This window comes from Panthera onca, chromosome B4 (genome assembly GCF_046562875.1).
Source record: "Panthera onca isolate mPanOnc1 chromosome B4, mPanOnc1 haplotype 2, whole genome shotgun sequence".
Classification (NCBI taxonomy): Eukaryota; Metazoa; Chordata; class Mammalia; order Carnivora; family Felidae; genus Panthera; species Panthera onca.
Window position 1 is genome coordinate 4,976,878 of NC_138345.1, and position 21,489 is coordinate 4,998,366.

The 21,489-nt window shown below is 48.8% G+C and overlaps 1 protein-coding gene across 8 annotated transcripts in view; it reads left to right on the top strand.

Annotated features, from left to right (window-relative positions):
• Positions 1–21,489, top strand: part of TASOR2 (transcription activation suppressor family member 2) — an 80,136-nt gene that overhangs the window by 57,004 nt on the left and 1,643 nt on the right. For 7 of the 8 annotated variants that reach the window (XM_060659373.3, XM_060659379.3, XM_078450476.2 and 4 more), the window contains 7 exons: positions 1,910–2,786; positions 4,427–4,856; positions 7,386–11,237; positions 17,296–17,421; positions 18,199–18,352; positions 19,206–19,311; positions 21,298–21,479. In XM_060659373.3, the coding sequence (XP_060515356.3) occupies positions 1,910–2,786; positions 4,427–4,856; positions 7,386–11,237; positions 17,296–17,421; positions 18,199–18,352; positions 19,206–19,311; positions 21,298–21,479 (5,727 nt within the window). The remainder of the gene's footprint in view (positions 1–1,909; positions 2,787–4,426; positions 4,857–7,385; positions 11,238–17,295; positions 17,422–18,198; positions 18,353–19,205; positions 19,312–21,297; positions 21,480–21,489) is intronic. The other variant, XM_078450480.2, reaches the window with a different exon arrangement.

Consider the following 21,489-nt stretch of genomic DNA (forward strand, 5'->3'; position numbering starts at 1 on the left):
GGCCTTACTCATAAGTGATATCCTATAATACCAGCAAAGATAGGATGAAATTAGTATGAATAAACATATCAGGTCACAAAATGGATTTCATGTTTCTAGTATATCCATGGGGCGAATGAGATGATTCTCTGCCTTGGGTCATTTTCTTCTACTGAATCCCTTGGGTTTTGCTATTTTACCTATAAAATGGACAGTGGTTGTTACTTTTATCCTTCCCACCATATGCACAAACCCTTCTCATTCTGTTTGATGACCTCACAGGCCAGAGTTTTCTTTTTTTTAGATGGATTAGTCATGGGGCACCTGGGTGGCTCAGTCGGTCAAGCATCCGACTTTGGCTCCGGTCATAATCTTACAGTTCATGAGTTCAAGCCCCACATCAGGCTCGCTGCTGTCAGCACAGAGCTCACTTCATATCCTCTGTTCCCCTTTCTCTGCCCGTCCCCTCCTTCCACTTTCTCAAAAATAAATAAAACATTTAAAAAAAATGGATTAGTGTGCTTGCTTCGGCAGCACATATACTAAAAAAATGGATTAGCCATTGGCCTTTGCAGGCAGGTCAGTAATCCGTTTCAGACCTGCTGCTGTTATAAAGAAAAACGCATGGTTTTCCTATCCATGCACCTGCCGCAGGGAATCGTTCCCTAGTGTTGTCGTGAACTTTGTCCTTCATGACAACCGCATTTAAGGAAGCTGAATTAATACCCTGTGAATACACATAAACCACTGGAGAAGGTCAGTTTTCTGGTTAAAGGCGAATGGCTAGATGTGATTATCTACAGAAAGAATTATCAGGCAAACATGCAGACAGAGGGAATGTTTTCAGTGTAGAAATTAAAGTTTTAAAAGGTGATAAAATTGGTGATTTTGAGTGAATACTCATGACTTTTCTGATTTTTTATTTATATCATTACTTATTATAATTAAACATCAATATGATTAAAAGTCATCTCCAGTTTGGGGCATCTGGTGGCTCAGTCGGTTAAGTGTCCGACTCTTGGTTTTGGCTCAGGTCATGATCTCACAGTTCATTTGACTGAGCCCTGCGTCAGGCTCTGCCCTGATAGCACCGGGCTTCCTTGGGATTCTCTCTCTCTGCCTCTACCCCGCTCGCACGCTCTGTCTCCCCCGCTCCCTCTTTCTCTCTCTCTCAAAATCAATAAATAAGCACTTTTTTAAAAAAAGTCATCTCAAGGGGCGCCTGTGTGACTTAGTCGGTTAAGCATCTGACTTCGGCTCAGGTCATGATCTCGCGGTCCATGTGTTCAAGCCCTGTATCGGGCTCTGCTGACTTCTCGGAGCCTGGAGCCTGCTTCGGATTCTGTGTCTCCCTCTCTTTGCCCCTCCCCTGCTCATGCTCTGTCTCTCTCTGTCTCTCAAAAATAAATAAACATTTAAAAAATTTTAAAAAAACAAAGTCATCTCTAGTTTGAATTTAAGTGATTTCTCTAATAAAGCACTTGTTAAGGGAAATGATTCCTAAAAGTATGTTAAAATGCTATAATATACACTTCAAATTTAGAAAGTCACTAGATTGTAAGCTCTCCGAGGGCAGGACTCTTGTTCTCTTGTTTATTCTTGTTCTTTTTCCTCTTTGCATGTTTTCTCAGCTAAGTAGTATGCCTTGTGTGTAGATTGGCACATACATTTCTGAAAGGTGATTTCTTTTTAAATCAGTATGCACATTCCTTAAGACTTGTTCTTGTGGTAAATATGTTATAATAGAACTGATAGTTGGAAGGAACCTGTCTGATAGTGAAATTTTAATATATAATCTATGTAACCTATCCAGAGGTTTTTCTTGAATATGTTGACTTAATCATTGATTTTCACTAAGCGGTAATGATAGAGCAGAGAATTAAAATACATAGAAATCAAATGCTGTATGTCTTTTTCTTTTATACTGAAGCAAAAGGAGAAACTGGTCCACAGCTTCAATCAGAAATCTCATCAGTTGGTCAAGAGGATGTTGACATAAATGCAGCTCAGGCGGAAAGCATCTCAGTGGCTCAGAAAGATCTACCTGAGAACTCCATTGTCAACTGTGACTCCCAGGCCCTAAATATGTTAGCTGACCTAGCGTTAAGTGCTGCTACTTCCGCCACGCCGCCATCTGAGCCCAGAAACTTTCCCTGCTCCTCTGAACTGCCACAAGATGATGTTTTGCTTTCTAAAGAACATTCTCTGCACGGTACGTCTGACCATGAATATCACAGAGGAGTTAAAAATCAGAAAGGTGGACTGTTCCCGAAACCCTCCACTGGGAGGAAGAGCCCTCCACCGTCAGACTCCGCTGTCAGCCAGGAGGAAGAGAGCTCGGTTCCTGGCAGCAAGGCCCCTGTGGAAGCCTCGCCAGCACTTCCCGAGGAAACACTAGAAACTTCCGAGGCAAGCCAAAGCACTTTCGTTGCCGTGGAACATTCCTATGCCCTGCTGCTTGCAGAAAATTCAAAGAAGCATCTGCAACAGAGAGGAACCCCAGGCCCGGCCTTCGCCAAGAATGGCACCAAAGGCCCCGAGGCAGGGACCCCCGTGGGGAAAGTCATGCCCTTCCGACATCAGCAGAGCACCTCCCCCCTGCGGAAGCTGTCTGAGGACCCGCCACCCAAGTGCAGGAGCCAAGTGGTGTCCTCCGACCCGAGAGACTTCCAGTGCTCTCACACTGTGCTCAGCTGTGACGGCTCCGTCAAGGTCACGTTCCAATGTGAGACAGAGTACGTATTCGGCTTAGACAGCAAGTACACCAACCACCCGCTGGAGAAAACCGTAGTAAGAGCGCTGCATGGGTAAGTGGGAGTGACACGTGATGAAAATGGACGTAACTCTGGTGTGGAGATCAACATCGAGGGAAGGGATACCTGTGCCAGAATCTGGGGAGAGGGAAAGAAGGGTACTGTGTGTAACTCCAGTAACTTAGGAATAATATCAGGCAGTTGTGTTTACTGCCAATTAAGAAAATGAGGCTGGTTTTGCCACTGTCGGTGGTCACATGGAGCCCTTTAGCAAGCTGACTTTAGCCCTGTGAACAGCTTTCCATTTTGAGATGCTCCCACATAAGCCTTTGTGGCCTTTGAATTTACAATATGTCAATGAGATCTTAATGTAAAATCGTGAAATACAGAAATAATGCCTTAGAGACTGAATTCCAGAAGAAATGTTTCAAGAATTACTTCTAACTTCTTAGGTTGGTCCGGTGGTCTGAGTGAGCAGTCTTACATGGGGTTGTTCTGTAAATCTAAGGGGTCAAAGCATCAAGGCAGTAACAGCAGAGCAGCTGAAAGCATGGGCTTTGGAGCGTAGACGAACCCGGGTTTTAATCTCCCGAGTTACCAACTTACTAACTAGCTTCTGGGACCCGGGGGTTCCTGTTCTTTGGGACAGTGCTTCTAGGGGTCTCAGGAGTGCAGATTCTGACTCTGGTCTGTTTGGGATGGGGCCCGAGAGTCTGCATTTCTGGCGAATTTCCAGGTGGTGCCAGGGGAGCGTCGGCAGTCCGTGGGCAGTGCTTTTAAGTATTTAATGTCAGCAATGGCTACCAGCAGGTTGTTACATACATTAAGGTTTTGCACAGTGACTGACCCGTACTAATAAGTGGTACTCGTTGCTAGTAGCAGGGACCATTAGCTACATGAAATGACATTCAGCTTCCTGTGAATGGAATATTTCACATGGAAGCAGCTAACCTGTATCAGACTTCTTTCCTTCCTCCGGTTACACGCTCACATTCCTAGGAGCATATACTTAACGTTCCCATCTACTCACGAGGGGTGTTTCTTAGCTCTAATCCTGTGTAACAGAGGCCCAGCTCCGTAGCCCCTCCGATGCTCTCTGCTATCATCCTGCCGGGCAAGTGGCCAGAAGTGTTTTCTCCCCATTTGGTTTCAGGAGATTTTCTGGAACTATAATCTGAAAATAGTGTTGTTCTGCTGACTTGCCCACAGAGATATTTTAACCTCCAGACTTTCCCAACTATTAGAAGAGAAATACAAAAATAGAAATGAGTTGGCCAGACTTAGCAAAAGCAAGACGAGGATTGGGGTAGTTGCTGGAGCCATTCTTCACATAACAGGTATATTGTGTCCAAAGGGAGTTGGAGTGGTATAAAAGAGAAATTCTAGACTGGGAGTCTGGAGACTTCTGTTCCAGTCATGGTTCTGCTTAAGGGTTTGGTGATCTGAAGAAGTCACTTTTCAAATCTCCGATTTTCAGTTCCCTTTTCTGCCTCTGTAAAATGAGTGGATTAGATCCGTCATAACCACTTGTTAAGTCAACTTCATTTTTATATTATTGTTTCATATCCATGTATTTTAAAATAAAAATGAACAAATTTAAAACTAAGATGCAAATGAAGGCACTTATGATAAGACAGTCCACTAAAATCACCATTTTCAATGACTCTTTACATGTTTTTTCTTTAAAATCTCAGGCCCTGGAACACTGACTTACCTGATAATGTGGAAGAAGTGAAGCTTTTACTTCATATGTGGGTGGCTCTGTTTTACAGCAGTCACAACAAGGTGATGCGGTCATCCCGAAAAGTGGTGGAGCACAGCAACCCCGCAAAATACGTGTCTATAAATAGCACATTAGAATCGTTGGAATTCAGCGAACTTGAGGAGGCCTCCAGCTTGCAGAGGTGTCCTGTGGACCCTCTGTTGGAGACTAACAAATCTCCCAGAGGTCCTGCTGCCGACGTGTCCTTCCCAGACGCCGACTCCTTGCTTCCCTTCATTAAACCACCACCCACGAGAGGCTTGGAGCTCTGGGTGCAGAACGAACAGAAAGAGATTTTTGCAGGAGAGGGTCTTCCAGACACCCCAGAGAGCCAGAATTTCATCTATTCTTGTAATAATGAGGTAAGTACGTGCTGACGTCATTTTTGAAGAAATTTCTTTTTTCTCTCGATGTGTAAAATCACATTCAAGACGTGCCGTGGGTTCCTTTTAGGAAAGTGGATTGTCTGCGTAAAGGATTAATAAGCCAGGCACTTAGTTTCCATAAGTACCGCTCTAGATTGTCTGCAGGTGGAGCTCGTCTCCATCCTGATTGAAGAAGCAGAAGTGGAAGAAGACCATGGGGGCCACATGGGTCGGGGGCCAGCCATAATTGTGGCACTTACTAGTTACGGAGTTTGGGGCAAATTACTGGTTTTCTCTGAGCATGCGCTCCCATCTTCTAAAAGAGGTAAATAATATCTGATCTGTCTTAGAATAGTTTTGAAGGATCAGATGCAATGGTAAGAGTTAGAGATCTTTGATAAGCCTTGAACTGAAATGAAGTCTGTTAAAGATGATTCTGGAAAACAAATGCTGGCACAGTAAACGTGATGCCATGCCCCCGTGGGCCTGTTGGTAATTGTGGCAGATACGGAAACTACGCTGTGATTCTTTGCGCGGCTCGCCACTGACGCTCCACAAGGCCGGATGGTCACGTGTTAACTGGAGCCCGTAAGCAAGTTGCAGCAAACTTCTAAGCAAACGGCTTAACAAAATACATGCCCTTTTAAGTTTTCAGCTCGGTCTATTCCAGAATAATTTTGCATGCATTTGGGCACCCACAGTGCCTGTTTTAACACTGAGTAGACAGCGTGTCCGTATCTGGGGTTACTTGGGATTTGCGCCTCCAGGGAGACTCAGCCTGTGTCTCCAGATGCTCATATCATCGAAATGGCTGTGGGCCCCGTAGCGGCGGTCTAAGCCTTTTGCTCACATTAGCTCAGTTTTCATGCAGCCCAGTGAGATAAAGACCACTCCACCCCATCTTATAGACGAGGAAACTAAGGCACAGAGAAGTGTGCCAGTTGCCTGAAGTCACACAGTAAATTGTTAAGCCTTGATTCAAAGCTAGACATCTAGATACTTATCACATTCTGTGTGCGTGTGTGTATGTACATGTGTGTGTTTACGTGTGTATGCATACATACATATGCATGTGTGTGTGGTTTTTTCTAAGGATGGGTTTTATAAATTTCATCTGATTCTCGAAGAGATAGATAAAATCCAGTTAAGAATCTCTACTTAGTGTGTGCCTGGGGGGCTCAGTCGGTTAAGCGTCTCTCTTTTTTTTTTTTTAAAGCATATTTATTTATTTTGAGAGCAGGGAGAGGCAGAGAGAGGAGATAATCCAAAGCAGGCTCCACACTGTCAGCATAGAGCCCAACGTGGGGCTCGAACTCAAAAAACCATGAGATCACGACCTCAGCCCAAGTCAAGAGTTGAATGCTTAACCGACTGAGCCACCCTGATGCCCACCCCCCTTTCTAAGTTTATTTATTTATTTAGAGAGAGAGAGGAAGCATCTGGCTCTTTTTTAGTTTTATTTATTTTTATTTTTTAATTTACATCCAAGTTACTTAGCATACTGTGCAATAATTATTTCAGAAGTAGATTCCAGTGATTCATCCCCTGTGTATAACACCCGTGCTCATCCCCACAAGTGTCTTCCTTAATGCCCCTTCCCCACTTAGCCCATCCCTCGACCCCCAACCCTTCAAGCAATTCTGTTTGTTCTCTGTATATAAGAGTCTCTTATGTTTTGTCCCCCTCCTTGTTTTTATATTTTTGCTTCCGTTCCCTTTATTCATCTGTTTTATATCTTAAATTCCACATATGAGTGAAATCGTACGATATTTGTCTTTCCCTGACTAATTTCACTTAGCATTATACCCTCTAGTTCCATCTGCAAGTGTCTGACTCTGGATTTCAGCTCAAGTCATGATCTCCTGGCTCGTGAGATCAAACCATGCTTCAGCCTCCATGCTTCAGCACAGAGACTGCTTGGGATTCTCTCACTCTCTGCCCCTCCCCTGCTCACTCGTGCGTGCTCTCTCTCTCAAAGTAAATAATAAACTTTTTAAAAATTTCTAAAAAAAAAAAAAACAAAAATAGAATCTCTACCTTAGAATGAGAATATAAACTTAGGAAGACTTAGATTACTACCTAGTAAAGTATTTTTTGTTGTGGTAATCTGTAATCAGCTATCATCATTACTAATTCTAGGATTTTTTTTTTTTTTTTTTGGAAACATGAAATAGACTATTAAGAAGTAGAAAGAGCATTAAAATTAATGATGCCTGACAATTTCTATAGCATATATTCAGAGATTTTTTTTCCAACATCTTCTTGGCTACTCTGCCCCTGCTTTACAGTTGGTGTGTATATATTGGTGTGTATATTTAAAGAAAAAATCCTGTTTGGGGCTGTGGTAAGTCTACCTAAGAAGAGAGTGGTTTGCTTGGTCTCTACCCTGTGCTATTGTGAAAGAGTAGAAGATCCAAAAGAACAAACTGGAATTGATCCTCTATCATTTCCTTCTTCACCACATGCAAATGTAAAACCATCTATTTGATTCTTGGGGTTTTTTTGTGCTTGTTTTTGTCATTTTAGGTAATTGGGGAAAAAGCCAAAGAAGATTCATCAGATAACCTAGAGACTTCTAATCTTGTGCTTTCTGGTATTGGAAGTACCCAAACTAATGGGCCTCCTATTCCTGGTGAAGATAAAGCCTTTGAGCCACCTGATAGCACAAGAGTGACTTCTGATGATACTGTCACGCAAACCGCACTCACCAAGACTTACGATGGGATCAGCAGTCAGTCAGTGATTTGTCAGAAGTCTGCATACAGCACCCTGGAAAGCAAAGCTGATATTTTTCATGCAACAGTGCAGACAAAAACAGGTACCTTACAGGGCCATGTCCAGCATAGAAGCCCCGCAAACCAAGAACGCCAGCCTTCATTGGAGAGGAAGGATGATACAGAGTATGTGATGATTAATCTGGAACCAGTTACTTTCACTTTTGAAAAAAATAACTATGTACCAGTACAGACAGAAGTTGTAAATAGAACCCACGAACCTACGGCCTTTACTGTGGAGTCGATTAAACAGGTACCACCTGCTACAAGTCTTAGACATCCCGTGTCTGCATTTGAAAAAGCACAAACACAAGGCCTTAGGGACGTTCCCTCTCTAGCAACGTCCAGACAAAAAGGCACTAAGCACCTGTGTGCTTCCTCCGTCGGTAGAGAGACACTTGCCGAAGAAGTGTGTTTGCTACAGAAAGAGATTCCTGTTCCGGGCTCATCGTCACCATCTGATAATTCAGTGGTGGCGGAGGCATTATCGTTAGTTAAAAGTTCTAATTTCTCGTTACCCAAAGAAGAAATGAAACTCTCTCAAGAACTTTTTCTGCAGACTCCAAGTCTCTTTGGCATATCTTCGGAAGAGGTCGTTGAGCCGTCGCAGGTTGAAGAGGTGGTCCTGGCACCAGCCTCTGCCACTTTGGAAAAAGGTTATTCACGTGACTACATGCCATCGATGGGTAATACAGCCGATAGCTCCTCAGGACTGACCGATGACAAGAGCGGTCTCCAGAGTGAAAATAGGAGTTTTGAGTCTTTGAATTCAGCATTTACCCAACCAACCAGACTCTCTCTGAATAGAGAGGAGGCCAGCCTGGAGTTCTCAGAGGAGGATTCCGACATAGACCTCACGCTCACGATATCGCCACCAACCAGCCCCAGAGAAGAGGTGCCGGCTGGCAGACTGGAGCTGCAGCAGGAGGCCTCGGCATCAAATGTAGAACTTCCTCACGTGACTGACGAAATAATCAAGCCAGAAGAGGTGACTTTCATAGAAAACAGAAAAGCGAATTCTGCTAACTGTACATCCACGTATCCTGCGGTGTCAGAGAAATCATTAGAAAACGAGAGAAAAGGTGATAATTTACAAACAGTCACCTTAATACTTTCTAAAGAAACCTGTGCCCTTGAGATTGCAGAGGAGGTTAATGTCACCTCAGACTTTCCCTTCAGTTCTTTAATTGAAGAAGTGTCACCAGCTTCTAGTCCTGACCCCCAAGTGCCAGTCGAAGGAACACAACTATGTCAGGCTGTGTCTCTGTGTAGTTTAAAACTTGCTGATACACATTGTGAGAAAAGTGACAGATTCTCCCAGGTTGAGTCAGTAGGTTCGGCCATCACGGAGAAAGAAGGCTCTTTTGTCAGTCCTACCTGTCCAGGGGAACGAGACAGCGTACCTGGAGTACACGAGACGTGGCTCTCTGCTGGGCTGCCTCACCCAGGAAGAAAAGATGGCTGTTTGAGCCTTCCTAGTAGAGCAACCGAGGAAGTTGCCCCGAGGGAGCATGGCGAGGGTTCCTCTTTCTCAGAAAAGGTGCCTTCCTGTGATACGGGCTTGAGCCAGCCTACCTCAGCTGCCCAATATGGAGATGACTTCAAGCTTTCTCTAGAAAAATTGGTAACATCAGGAATTCCACTGCAGCAACTTAGCATACAGAACAGGAATTCAGACTTAAATCATCTGGTCTTGGAGACCTGGGAGTCTCCATTTAGCCCTAGAAAGATGATTGAAAGTAAGTCTTTGGCTGACACATTTGTTTCTACAGCTGCATCAAGTGCTATAGCAAATGTGTCACTGAAACAGGAGACTGGCCCTAAAAGCATCGAGAAGAATCTCTTTAGCAGTGATTTGAAGACAAATGAAGGCATTTACGTCCAAGCCAAGTCCTTGAGCTCCGGCTCCGTTGGCGGAGCTGACGCCACACAGACACGCAGGCACTCGGGGCTCCCCAGACTTGCCTTTCGCTCGCATGGCGCTGCTGCCTCCCCTCATTGTTCAACAGCCATGAACGCAGAGACGGGCTTTCAAACTCAGGAAATAGCCGTAGTCAGAGTGGCCAGTTTGCTTAAGAATAGTGACACTGAGGCCAAGTTCCACGAAAAAGCCATAGATCTAGGAGGTGTTGATTCTCAGTTGCACATCACATCTCCAGAAGATAAGCAAAAAACAATCCATGTGCTGCAAGACGGGTCAGTGTGTGAAACAAAAGATGTGTTGAAGGCTGGGCTTTCCCCCACGTATTTACATGCTGATTCTTACCAAGGTACGGCAGTCACCAGTGAAAATAGCAGTAGAGAGCCTTGTGCTTCCTTTGTTCCCCAGTCTCACACCCCTCTTATCTGTGGAGTCTCTGAAGAGCAGACGGCAAATAAGGGTCCTGGTGAGGGGCTTAGAGCCAAGGAAGACTCGGGGACCCTGAGCAGAGACATGGACCTCGGTGTGAATTCTGACATCCATTACGAGCCACTTTCTGGAGAGTCCGATCAAGACTCTTGTGGTGGGTGTAGAAATCCCCAATCAGTGGTGGAGGGTTCCTGCTCTGTGCGATATAGTCAAACCAAGAAGGAAGATGCTCCAAAAGATGATTATGACTCTTTCCTGAGCCCAAATAATAGTGATAATGAAGAGTGGGGCTACTGCAAGCAGTTCTCAGGGTTGGAAACAGGCCTTCCTCCCAGACACTGGCTCTGTGGACTCAAGAAGGAAGACCGGTGTGTGCCATCTTACGTCCAGATCCGAGACCTCCGTGGCATCCTCAGGACTTACGCTAATTTCACCATAACTAAAGAGCTCAAAGAGACCACGAGAACTTTGCACAGCCTGAAGAGGTGCCCCGGTTTCATGGCAAAACGTGGTTTGCTCAGCTCCTGGACAAATACCTGGCAGGTGGCAGATGACCTCACCCAGAACACTTTGGATCTGGAGTATCTGCGTTTTGCACATAAGCTAAAACAGATTGTAAAGAACGGAGATTCTCGGCATTCTGCCTCTTCTGCCAGTGTCTTTCCAAAGGAGCCCCCTCTCCAGGTCGCTGCGGGAGCTCCCCCTCTGACAAAACTATCCGAGGCCCCGGCTCTGCGCCCTGCGTCCCGGAGCAGAAGTCCCCTCGTGGTAACAGTGGTTCTCTCGGACCCCAGACAGCAGAGTCTGCATAGGAGAGGCCAGATGCTCGGCGGTTCGGACAGTTCCTGCTTCTGGAAGGAGAGGTGTGGTCATGGTAGAAATCATCTTACAAACTCTGAAAGAAATCACACTGTTTCATTCCACCTCAACAAACTGAAATACAACACGACTTTGAAAGAATCCCGGAGTGATATTTCGCTTATTCTCAACGAATATGCCGAATTCAACAAGGTGATGATGAATAGCAACCCGGTCATTTTCCCAGAGAAAGAGTCAAGTGCGGCTCCTGGAGAAGCCGCCTCTCCAGAGCTGTACTCCTCTCTCCCGCGGGCAGCCTCCTACGAGGACATGATCACAGACCTGTGCACCAGCTTGCACGTCAAACTGAAGAACGTGGTGAAAGAGGCCTGCAAGAGTCCCTTCCTGTTCTACCTCGTTGAGACCGAAGACCAGTCATTCCTTGTGAGGACGAAGGTAAGGTGCCCGCTCCGTCTTGGGGTGTGTATTCTTCTCTCTGCCACCTAACTTTATTTTGGAGGTGATAAATGTAGCGTTCTTGCCTTCAGAAAGAAATCAGGACACGGAGAGGCTTTAAGTCTCACTGCTCAGTCTTCACTGCATCTGCCACTCATACTCCATCCGAACATTCCATCACGTTCCATGTTAGTGCGGTGACTGATTTTCACACCACAAAGCTACCACCCAAATTTTCACACCAAAAATACTATTCCTGTTCAGATGCAAGCACAGACGTATTCCAAAGGGAAGATTCGGACTTAACAAGAAAGTAATAATACCTGTGTTCCTCCATTAGTGTGGATAGTTGATGGGGATCTCTTTTGGTTTGGGAGGTTTTTGGTGGTGTTTTTTTTTAATTATTATTATTTGTTTAATGTTTGTTTAGAGCACGAGTGGGGAGGGACAGAGAGAGAGGGAGACACAGAATTCGAAGCAGGCTCCAGGCTCTGAGCTGTCAGCACAGAGCCCGACACGGGGCTCGAACCCACCAACCAGGAGAACATGACCTGAGCCCAAGTCGGACGCTCAACTGACTGAGCCACCAGGCGCCCTTTTGCTTGTTTGTTTCTTAACTTCCACATATGAGTAAGATCCTATGATACTTATCTTTCTCTAACTGACCTATTTCACTTAGCATCCTACTCTCTAGCTCCATCCACATCACTGCAAATGGCAAGATTTCATTCTTTTTTATGGCTGAGTAATATCCCTGTGTATACACGCACACGCGCGCACACACACACACACACACACCATCTTTATCCATTCATCTATTCATGGACACTTAGGCTGCTTCCATTGTTTGGCTGCTGTGCATAAGGCTGCAGTAAACATAAGGGTGTGTGTATCCCTTTGGATTAATGCTTTTGTATCTGAGGGGTAAATAACCCACTAGTGGATTACCGGAGCATATGGTATGAAATCTATTTTTAATTTTTTGAGGAACCTCTACATTGTTTTCCCCAGAGGCTGCACCAGTCCGCACTCCCACCCACAGTGCAAGAGGGTTCCCCTTTCTCCACTTCCTTGTCAGCACTTGTCATTCTTGTCATTTAGATACTAGCCATTTTGACAGGTGTGAGGTGATACCTCAGTGTGGTTGTGGTTTGCATTTCCCTGTGATGGGTGATGCCGAGCATCTTGTCGTGTGTCTGTTGGCCATCTGGATGTTGTCTTTGGCAGAATGTCTGTTCACGTCTTCTGCCCATTTTTAATTGGTTTATTTGGCTTTTGAGTATTGAGTTTTAGAAGTTCTTTGTATGTTTTGGATAGTAACTCTTTATCAGATACGTCATTTGGAGATATCTTCTTCCATTCCATAACTGCCGTTTAGTTCTGTTGTTTCCTTCGCTGTGCAGAAGCTGTTTATCTTTTTTTTTAATGTTTTAATTTTTTTTTTATTTTAGAAAGAGCATGAGTAGGGAAGGGGGAGGGGGGAGAGAGAGAGAGAGAGAGAGAGAGAGAGAATATCTTAGGCAGGCTCTACCCTAGCACAGAGCCTGATGTGTGGGGCCTGATCCCACAACTCTGGGATCATTACTTGAGCCAAAATTAAGAGTCAAAGGGTCAACAGACTGAGCCACCCAGGTCCCCCAGAAGCTTTTTATCTTGATGAGGTCTCAATAGTTCATTTTTGCTTTTGTCTCCCGTGCCCGAGGAGACCTATCTAGAGAGGAGTTGCCATTCTCAGATTATTGCCTGTGCTCTCTGCAGCTTTATGGTTTCAGGTCCCACATTTACATCTTTAATCCATTTGGGGTTAAATTTTGCGTATGGTGTAAAAAAGTGGTCCAGTTTTCCCAACACCATTTGTTGAAGAGACTTTTTTCCATTGAATATTTGTTCCTGCTTTGTCGAAGATTAATGGACCATATGATTGTGGGTTCATTTCTGGGTTTTCTGTTGTGTTCTCTTTTTATGCCAATACCATAACTGTTTTAATTTCTGCTGTTTTGTAACATAACTTGAAGTACAGAATTGTGATGCTTCCAGATTTGTTTTTCTTTTTCAAGATTCTTTGGCTATCAGAGGCCTTTTGTGGTTCCATACAGATTTTAGGATTATTTATTCTAGTTCTATGAAAAATGCTGTTGCTATTTTGATACGGATTGCATTAAGCGTGTAGATGGCTTTGGGTAGTGTGGACATTTGAACAGTATTTATTTCAGTCTTTCATTATTTACAGTAGTGCTCAGATTGTCCCAGACCCAGCCAATGGGACCCAGTCCTTTTAAGCTGGCTTCGGTGTCCTTGGATCCCTTCTTCCTTTGTGGCACAACTTGATGTTGCAGGTTATCTCACAGATTCTTTGCCCACCCCCCCCACCCCCGCAGCCTTGAAGTCCGCCATTTCTCCAGGGAGCAGGATTCCGAGTGAAGAGTAGCATTCGGGATCAGCATCTGGGCTCGGCGCCACTGGGTATCACCGCTTCCAGGCTTTCCCAGCGGAGCCAAGAAGCGCGCATGTCTGTGTGTAAAAGCTGCAGTCTCCCCCCCAGCCCCAGCCCCGGCTCATCCCCGCCACCATTGCCAGAGTCGCGGCTGTCCCCATGTGGCAGGGAGCTGGCTCCCATCACCCCACCTGCAGTCGCAGTCCCGGCGCACAGCTCGCCCCTGGACGTCCGGCCCCGTCCTCACTGCCTGGGGCACTGACCAGCACTGGTCCCTCGGCCCTCACACAGGAGTGGGAGCCCGTTCGGAGGACGGCGGTCCTCAGTGTGTATTCTAGAATCCCGGTGTGTGAGCAGAGGGGGAATGTTGCCAACACGACGGCCCCCGGATGGCACAGGTGCTCTGACGATGTTCCGAGGACAGTCAGCCTAGTCGGGAGGGTCAGGACCTTTTCCTTAAGGAAGCGACACCGGCCTCGTGTACGTGGTGTGGGCAGCTGGACTGATGAGTGTTTGGTTCATTGACCGGATTTGTTTCGGGTCGCTCAGGTCAGCACTTCGGGGTGTCCGGGGTGCCTGTCATGTGGTGTCACCTGGTAAGCCCCACGCATGGTGAATTACAAAGTAACATCAAACCTGCGCGGCCGTCCTGGCGGTCCTCCAAGGGACGAGGCCCCGCGGGGACTGAAATGCTGGTGGCTCCCCAGTTGCCCCGTTCTCCCTGGGCCAACGGGAAGCTGGTGGCACAGGGCTGTCGCGTTTCCCATCTGGAGCGAGTCTGGAGGTGTGGACACAGCCGGGTCGGGAAGGAAGGGCCTCACGGAGGCCCCGCGAGGGCACTGAGCACCGAGGTCACTGGGAGGCAGTGACACTGTTTCTTAAGATAAATAACGTCGTGTCTGCATTTCAGAGAGATTTCTGCCACAGCGGGGAGGCCTGGAGGCGAGCTGGACAGCGGCGGGCCTCAGTGGGAGGCTAGAGGCAAACGAGTTCTTCTCTGAGATGGCTGGTGCCTTCCAGCTTGGACCTTTTACATGACTTTCGTTTAGTTAAATGCAAACTTTTCTTTTTCTTTTTTTTTTTTTTTGGCCATCAAGGATCCTTTTCCAAGGTTTCTTGTTAAGCGGTTGCCAGATTGGTTTCCCCAGCCCCTTCCACCAATGTCTTTGTTCTAATTTCCACTGCTTTGGTAAGCAGTGTGGTTGAAAAAAATGAAGCTTTACACGGGCTTGCAGACTCTTTGAAGGTGCCTGGCCTCTAAAAGTAACCTAAAAATTGTTGTATACCTTGAATGAAGTTAATTTTGTTTTGGGCAGATTCTATATGCTGTACCTTGACGTGTGCTGAAATAAGTCAGGGATGGACTCAGGTGGTGTCACAACCGTGTCCCACAGTGAGCAAAATACCTGATTTCTTTTTGCTTCCATCATCTCAAGAGCAACAATGCCATTCACACCCTTGACAGAGCACAGGTTTTCACACAGGAAAGAAATCATAGCCAGGGTCGGTTTCCTTCCAGCAAAAGTACTTGCTTGTTTAAACAGTAAATGTTTTGTTTGCTGATATTTTTTCATGTGACCCGTTTACAACAGAGAATAACAAATTTTGTGCAAAGGCAAAACTAACCTTCCAGGGAGAAGGTGGACACATTATAAAATAAACTTGAGAATAGAGTATTACCAAGGTACTCGAGGGGTGCCTGGCTGGCTCGGTAGGTTAAGCATCTGACTCAGCTCAGGTCATGATCTCACACTTTGTGGGTTCAAGCCCTGCAGCAGGCTCTCCGTTGCCAGCACGGAGCCTGCTTCAGATCCCCTGTTCCCCCCCTCTCTCTGCCCCTCCCCTGCTGGTTCTCATTCTCTCTCAAAATAAACTTGGGGTGCCCGGGTGGCTCAGTCGGTTAAGCGACCGACTTCAGCTCAGGTCACGATCTCATGGTTCGTGGGTTTGAGCCCCGCGTCGGGCTCTGTGCTGTCAGCTCGGAGCCTGGAGCCTGCTTCGGATTCTGTACCTCCCTCTCTCTCTGCCCCTCCCCCACCCCCTTTCTCTCAAAAATAAACATTTTTTTTAAAGTTTTTTTTTTTTTAAATAAACTTAAAAAAATTTTTTGAAAGGGGTGCCTGGGTGGCTCAGTTAGCTAAGTGTCCAACTTTGACTCCAGTCATGATCTCATGGTTCATGAGTTCGAGCCCCACGTTGGGTTCTGTGCTGACAGCTCGGAGCCTGGAGCCTGCTTCAGATTCCGTGTCTCCCTCTCTGTCTGCCCCTCCCCCACTCGTGCTCGCTCGCTCTCTCTCTCTCTCTCTCTCTCTCAAAAATCAATAAACATTTTTAAAAATTTAAAAAGATAATCCAGAGCAAAATGTTTCTGAAAACTGAGAAAACTACCCCAGACGATTTTTCTGCCCTGGAGAGTCCTGGGGCATTCAGTAGTGATGGGTGTCAGGCCCCGTTTATTTGTAAGATGAGGAACATCTGGGAGGCCCTTTGTTGTTGAAATTCAGAGTGCGCGACAGAGTAGCTGAGAACTCCACAGGATGCGATGAAAATGTTGAGCATCTCAGAAAATGTATTCGTTCAAGTGGTTTATTAGTAAAATAAGTCAGAGCTAAAGATTTATATTTAGATGTTTCAGTGGGCTCTCTGAAAAGAAGTCTCATCTGCAGGAGTTTCTTTCAAAATACATCGCTGTGCATTTTGAGTGAAGAATCAAAATGGTCCAGGGCTGGTTGATACTGTATTTTTTACAAAGGACAGAACCAGAGATGGTCAGACACCAGGCTCCTGGGGTGCGGTGGAAGCCTCCAGAACCCTTCAGACAGAAGCCGTGTCAGCATCACAAGGAGAATAGGGTGAAGGAGTTCCCTTTAATGACGCGGACTTACCCTGCCGTTAGGCCTGTGACCGTAGGGTCTGACAGGGAGGCAGCGGCCTGGTGACCTGAGGTTCAGCCCACCTCCCCCACCCCCCTCCCCACGCTCACCAACACCTGCCGCACCCAGGGCTCCCTCCACAGCCGTTAACGGCAGTCCAAGTGATGCTTACAAGTCGGGAGTGTTATTTCCAAAAGTCCTGGAAACGTTTTGACCGGAGGTGGCATTTTTAGAGTGAGCGTCTGCGTGCCACCAGGTAATTGCCTCAGGGTGGGTGAGAGTCCTAGGCGTGTGTATCAGTCTGATGCTGATCAGACTGTGGACCACGAAAGGTTTACTGTGAAGCGCTTTGCCTTTGAAATGGGTTTGTGGGGTGCCTGGGTGGCTCAGTCGGTTGACCGTGCAGCTCTTTCTTGATCCTGGCTCGGGTCACGATCCCGAGGTTGTGGGATCGAGCCCCTCGTCGGGCTGCATGCTGCATGTAGAACCTGCTTAAGATTCTCTCCCCCCCTCTCCCACCATCACCAAAAAAAAATTTTCAACAACACAAAAACCTCTTGAGTCCAGTTAGTGACACCCACGAGCCGTGTTTTAGACGCGGAAGCTCCTTTAGAAGACAAACTGCCGTTTCTGTTGCCTTGTTGGGATGCAGGTTAGTACACAGGATGTGCTTTCTGATGCCAGCGAACTGTAGAAGTAATTCTGGGCAAATACGCTTTTTTATTGTAACGGTTCCTTGTAAATCTTTCAGGCCCTTCTGAGGAAAGGAGGCCACACAGAAATGGAACCGCAGCGTTTCTGTCAAGCTTTTCCCAGAGAGAACGATACGCTGGTGGTCGTCATCAGAAACGAAGACATAGCATCGCATTTGCATCAAGTACGTGTGGTGATCTTTTCTCACAGAGTGTGTGTTCTGGGCATTTTACGTTGTCTTCCAAATGACCAGACCCGTCGTCGCTTCCCAGGGCAGAAGTGAACTTTCCCACTGAATCCAAGTGGGAAGCCGACGGGGGTCGAGGGTGCACCCTCGGACCGTGTACTTACCGAGGCGTTTCTGGCACGTCGTGTCTGAGTTGAGACTTTCACAGTAACTGGGGCAGAACCACGGAAAGGGAGGTATCGGGACACTTTCTCAGCTGAGATACAAACCTGTGTCTCTCAGTGCCTGGCAGTAGTAAATCTCCCTTCGGAAGGACTTGTGAAAGTGTTCTTACCTCTTTGCTATGATATTTATTTACCCGTTATTTGCATCAGAGTAACTGCCTGTCCCAAGAACTGCGCTCGGGGGTGGGAATCGAGCCCTGCCGTGCAGGAGGCCCGGGGAGCCGGAGAGGGAGCAGCGACGGTGCGAGCCTGTCGCCTGCTTCACTACTTGACAGGTGTCCAGGCCTCCGCTGTGCCTTCCCTCCGTCACCGTCCTCGGCCTTTGGAGTTAGAAGGGGACGGGCCGGAGCGAGTGTGCGGCGTGGACGGTGAACGGAGTCAGGACTGCTTGTGAGGGGCGCTCCTGGTGTTGGATAGGGCTTCGCAGGATTCCCGGTCAGTCGTCCAGGCGAAGTTCCTTCCGGCTGTCCCCGGACCTCGAAACCCCGGGATAAAAGTGCCGAAAGCGACCTGACAGACCTCTTTCCCGGGATGCGTCTGTGTTTGCTAGATTCCCTGTTTGCTGAGGCTGAAGCACTTCCCCGGTGTCGTGTTCGCTGGCGTGGACGGCCCTGAAGACGTCCCCGAGTGCACCTACCAGGAGCTCTTCCACGCGGGAGGCTTTGTGGTCTCAGATGACAAGATCCTGGAAACTCTGACATTAGGTTGGTCTTGTGTCTTCCTCTCTTCTTTCTTTAAAGGACAGTCAAATCAGTTTCTCTTCACCCAGTGACCCGACTATGATTTCACCCAAAAGAAAGTAACAACTCAGTCTCAGTCGCCACCTTCAGAGGCCTGAGTTTTTGCCGCGTGCTGAGCACTGGCACCTCCCTGGGGATCGCTGGCATCCTCCTCCCCAGCCCCGTGCTCTCCGCCTCCTGGTGCTGACTGGTGATGGGACCACCAGCCCCGCTTCTCGGTCCCTTCCTGTCAGTGCTGCCGCGGAGCCGTTCACCGTGGACTCTTGCTGTAACTGTCCCTACACTGGCCCCGTCCGCTCCCCCCCCCCCCCCCCCGCTCCCGCTGCCATCACCCCTGCCGTGCTGTTGATGTTCTGGAAGTCAACAAATGGCTCCCAAAAGCCTTCTTGAGTATGTGCCGAACACTCACAATTCCCTTCCCTCTGGGCACGGGACGTGGAGGGAGGTCAGGGCGGCAGCCGGCTTTGAGGTATCGTCGGAACCTGCCCAAGCTGACGGCCCAGAGAACTTGCCATAGGTGCCCCTCGTGGGCCAGAAGGCGGGAGGGGGTTACCTCCACAGGCGTGACTTCCGCCCAGGCACCTGTCTTCCTCCGGCGCGGCGGGCGCTCCCGCTTGTTCCGTGTGTCCGTGCCGCGTCCGCCTGGCGGTCCGGGCGCTCCTGCCACGGCCGAGGGGACCGCGGGTCGCCGCGTCCTAGCCGTGCGGGGGAGGCCCGTGCACTGAGGCCCGGGACCTCGGTTCCCCCCGGGAACCGTCGCCGGGCTCCGACCGCACGAGCCGGGAGCCGACAAGGCCTCTTGTGTTCCGCTGTGTAGTTCAGCTGAAGGACATTGTCAAGACCCTGGAGAAGCTGAACGGAAACGGGAGATGGAAGTGGCTGCTTCACCACAGGGAGAATAAGCAGCTGAAGGAAGACGTCAGGTGAGGTCTGCACGCGGGGGCGGGGGGCAGGGGCGGCCACCTGCACGTCCAGGCGCCACCTTCGGCTCCGTTGGGGGTTGAGATTTGGTTTCTGGGGCCGGGCTTTTGGGGTAGACAGCGGGGTCGGGGCCGCCGCCCGGAGTTTGGGGCCCACGCTGTGCGCGCTCGGCCAGGAGGGGGTCAGGTGCGCGAGTCTGGAAGGTGTGGGTAGCGGAGTTCAGGTTCCGCCACCGTGAGCGGAGGGGACGGAGAGCGAGCCGTGGGCTTGCCGCCATGGTGCTTTGTCCGGTGTTGATCCGTGTATTGTTTCCATGGTCACGGGGATGGAAAAATTGAGAGCAGGACGTATCCTCGGTTAAATTTTACCCCAAACAAGCCCAGAAACAGGTCTTGTTTCAGATGTACAGCTGCTGAGCCCTGGGGCCTGCGGGAGCCTCTGCACTCGGGGAGGCAGGAGCCAACGGGGTCTGGCGTGGGGAGCTGGGAGGAGGCCCCACAAGCCCCGGTCGAGGACCTGCGGGGGCGCTGACGGGCGTTTTTGGCGGCGTCCCGGCCCAGCTTCCGAGGCTGCTGACGGCGAGGACCTGCTTCGGTGGCATAGTGGAAGCACAGGGCGAAGACGGAGCTGATCCAGCTCAGACAAGAAGTTGTGAAGCTGGGCTTCGAGCCCGGAACGTCCATCTCTAAGATGACCACGTCTCCCCGCACCACGCCCTCCCGAGGAGGACAGACGTAGGTGCAAAACCGCACACGCGGGGGATCTTGAAAGGGACGCAGGCAGCCCCGAGCAGGGTTCCGGGAGAGGCTCGTACCTAGGAACGAGTGCAGGAGGGCAAATGAGCCAGGGGGTCCAAGCGGACCCGAGCCCACGATATCGCGGAAGGGGTGCAGGGCTCCAAGGACCTGGTGAGCGCAGAGGCCGTGGCCAGGAGATCCCGAGGAGGTGGTGAGCAGGCACTTCAGAGGAAAGATTCAAGTGCAAGGAGGAGTTCCGAGGTACCACCTCACCCCTGGTCAGCTGGCACGAATAAGCTTACTTCCCGTTCATGGGACTTTGGGGTAAACGGACCCCTTGCTGCTGGCGCTGTCCTCTTCAGAGGGCACCCGCCTCACATGGAGCGGGCGCGGTGGGAACTTGTCAGAAAACTCCCCACGTCCTGTGGCCTTCAGAGGAACTCATCTTAATCTAAAACCCCAAAAACCTAGGCGTTAAAAACTGCAGTCTCCCCAAAGAACGTTCATAGCCACGTGATTATGAGAAACTACAAAAGCAGCCTCCCGTCCATCTCTAGGCGAACGTGACCGACTTCCACGGGAGCGTACCCACGAAAGCTGGTGTCACAGAAGTGCGCCGTGTGGTGCCCGGCGGGGCATCGGGTTCATCCCTGCTACAGGGCGGGAGAGCAGACACAGGGACGTTTCACAGTCAGACATCTTCCACTAAAAGAGGAAGAAAAGATAGGTAGTTACGAGATTTTAAGAGAGGTGAGAAATTACGAAAATTCCCGCTGCTACCTAAGTGTAAGGACATCGGTGTCTGGCAAGCAGTGCGGGGCCTGAAGAGCGGCTTTGGAAGCGCTGCTGTGACAAAGCACCGCCGGGCCCGCTAGGAATGACTGAAGGGCCCGCCAAGCAGCGTCGTTGGGAAGTGGCAGTAGGTGAGCGCGTGGACGTCCCTCCTGCTCGGAGCGAGGTCCGTGCTTGCCGGACACCCGGAACGCTGACGGGAGGAAAGAGCCAGCCTGTCAGGTCGTGAGGGAACCTGACGGGACGGTGACGTCCAGGAAGCCAGGGGCCCGGTGGAAAAGAACAGAAAAGGCAAAGAGCATCCCCGGAGGTTTGAGTGTTTTGACGTAAGAGGTCAAAGTATAGCGAAGGCAAGTAGTGAAGGAACGAAACAGCTGAAAATCCAGATACGGTAAAAAGTAGCCTCCCGCAAGTTGCCAGGGAATCCGCATTTGGTTAACGTTTCTGTGTACGTTGCAGAGCGGATTCGATCGCACGTAAGAAGAACTTAATACTGAGATCCTATCAGAGTGCGAATCTCATCGAACTGCTTCATTACCACCACTGTGACTCTCGATCGCCAACAAAAGCAGAACATTTGAAATGTCTGCTCAACCTGCAAGTTCGGCACGTCCACGCCAGGTTCGCGGTCTTCCTGACAGGTAAACTCAC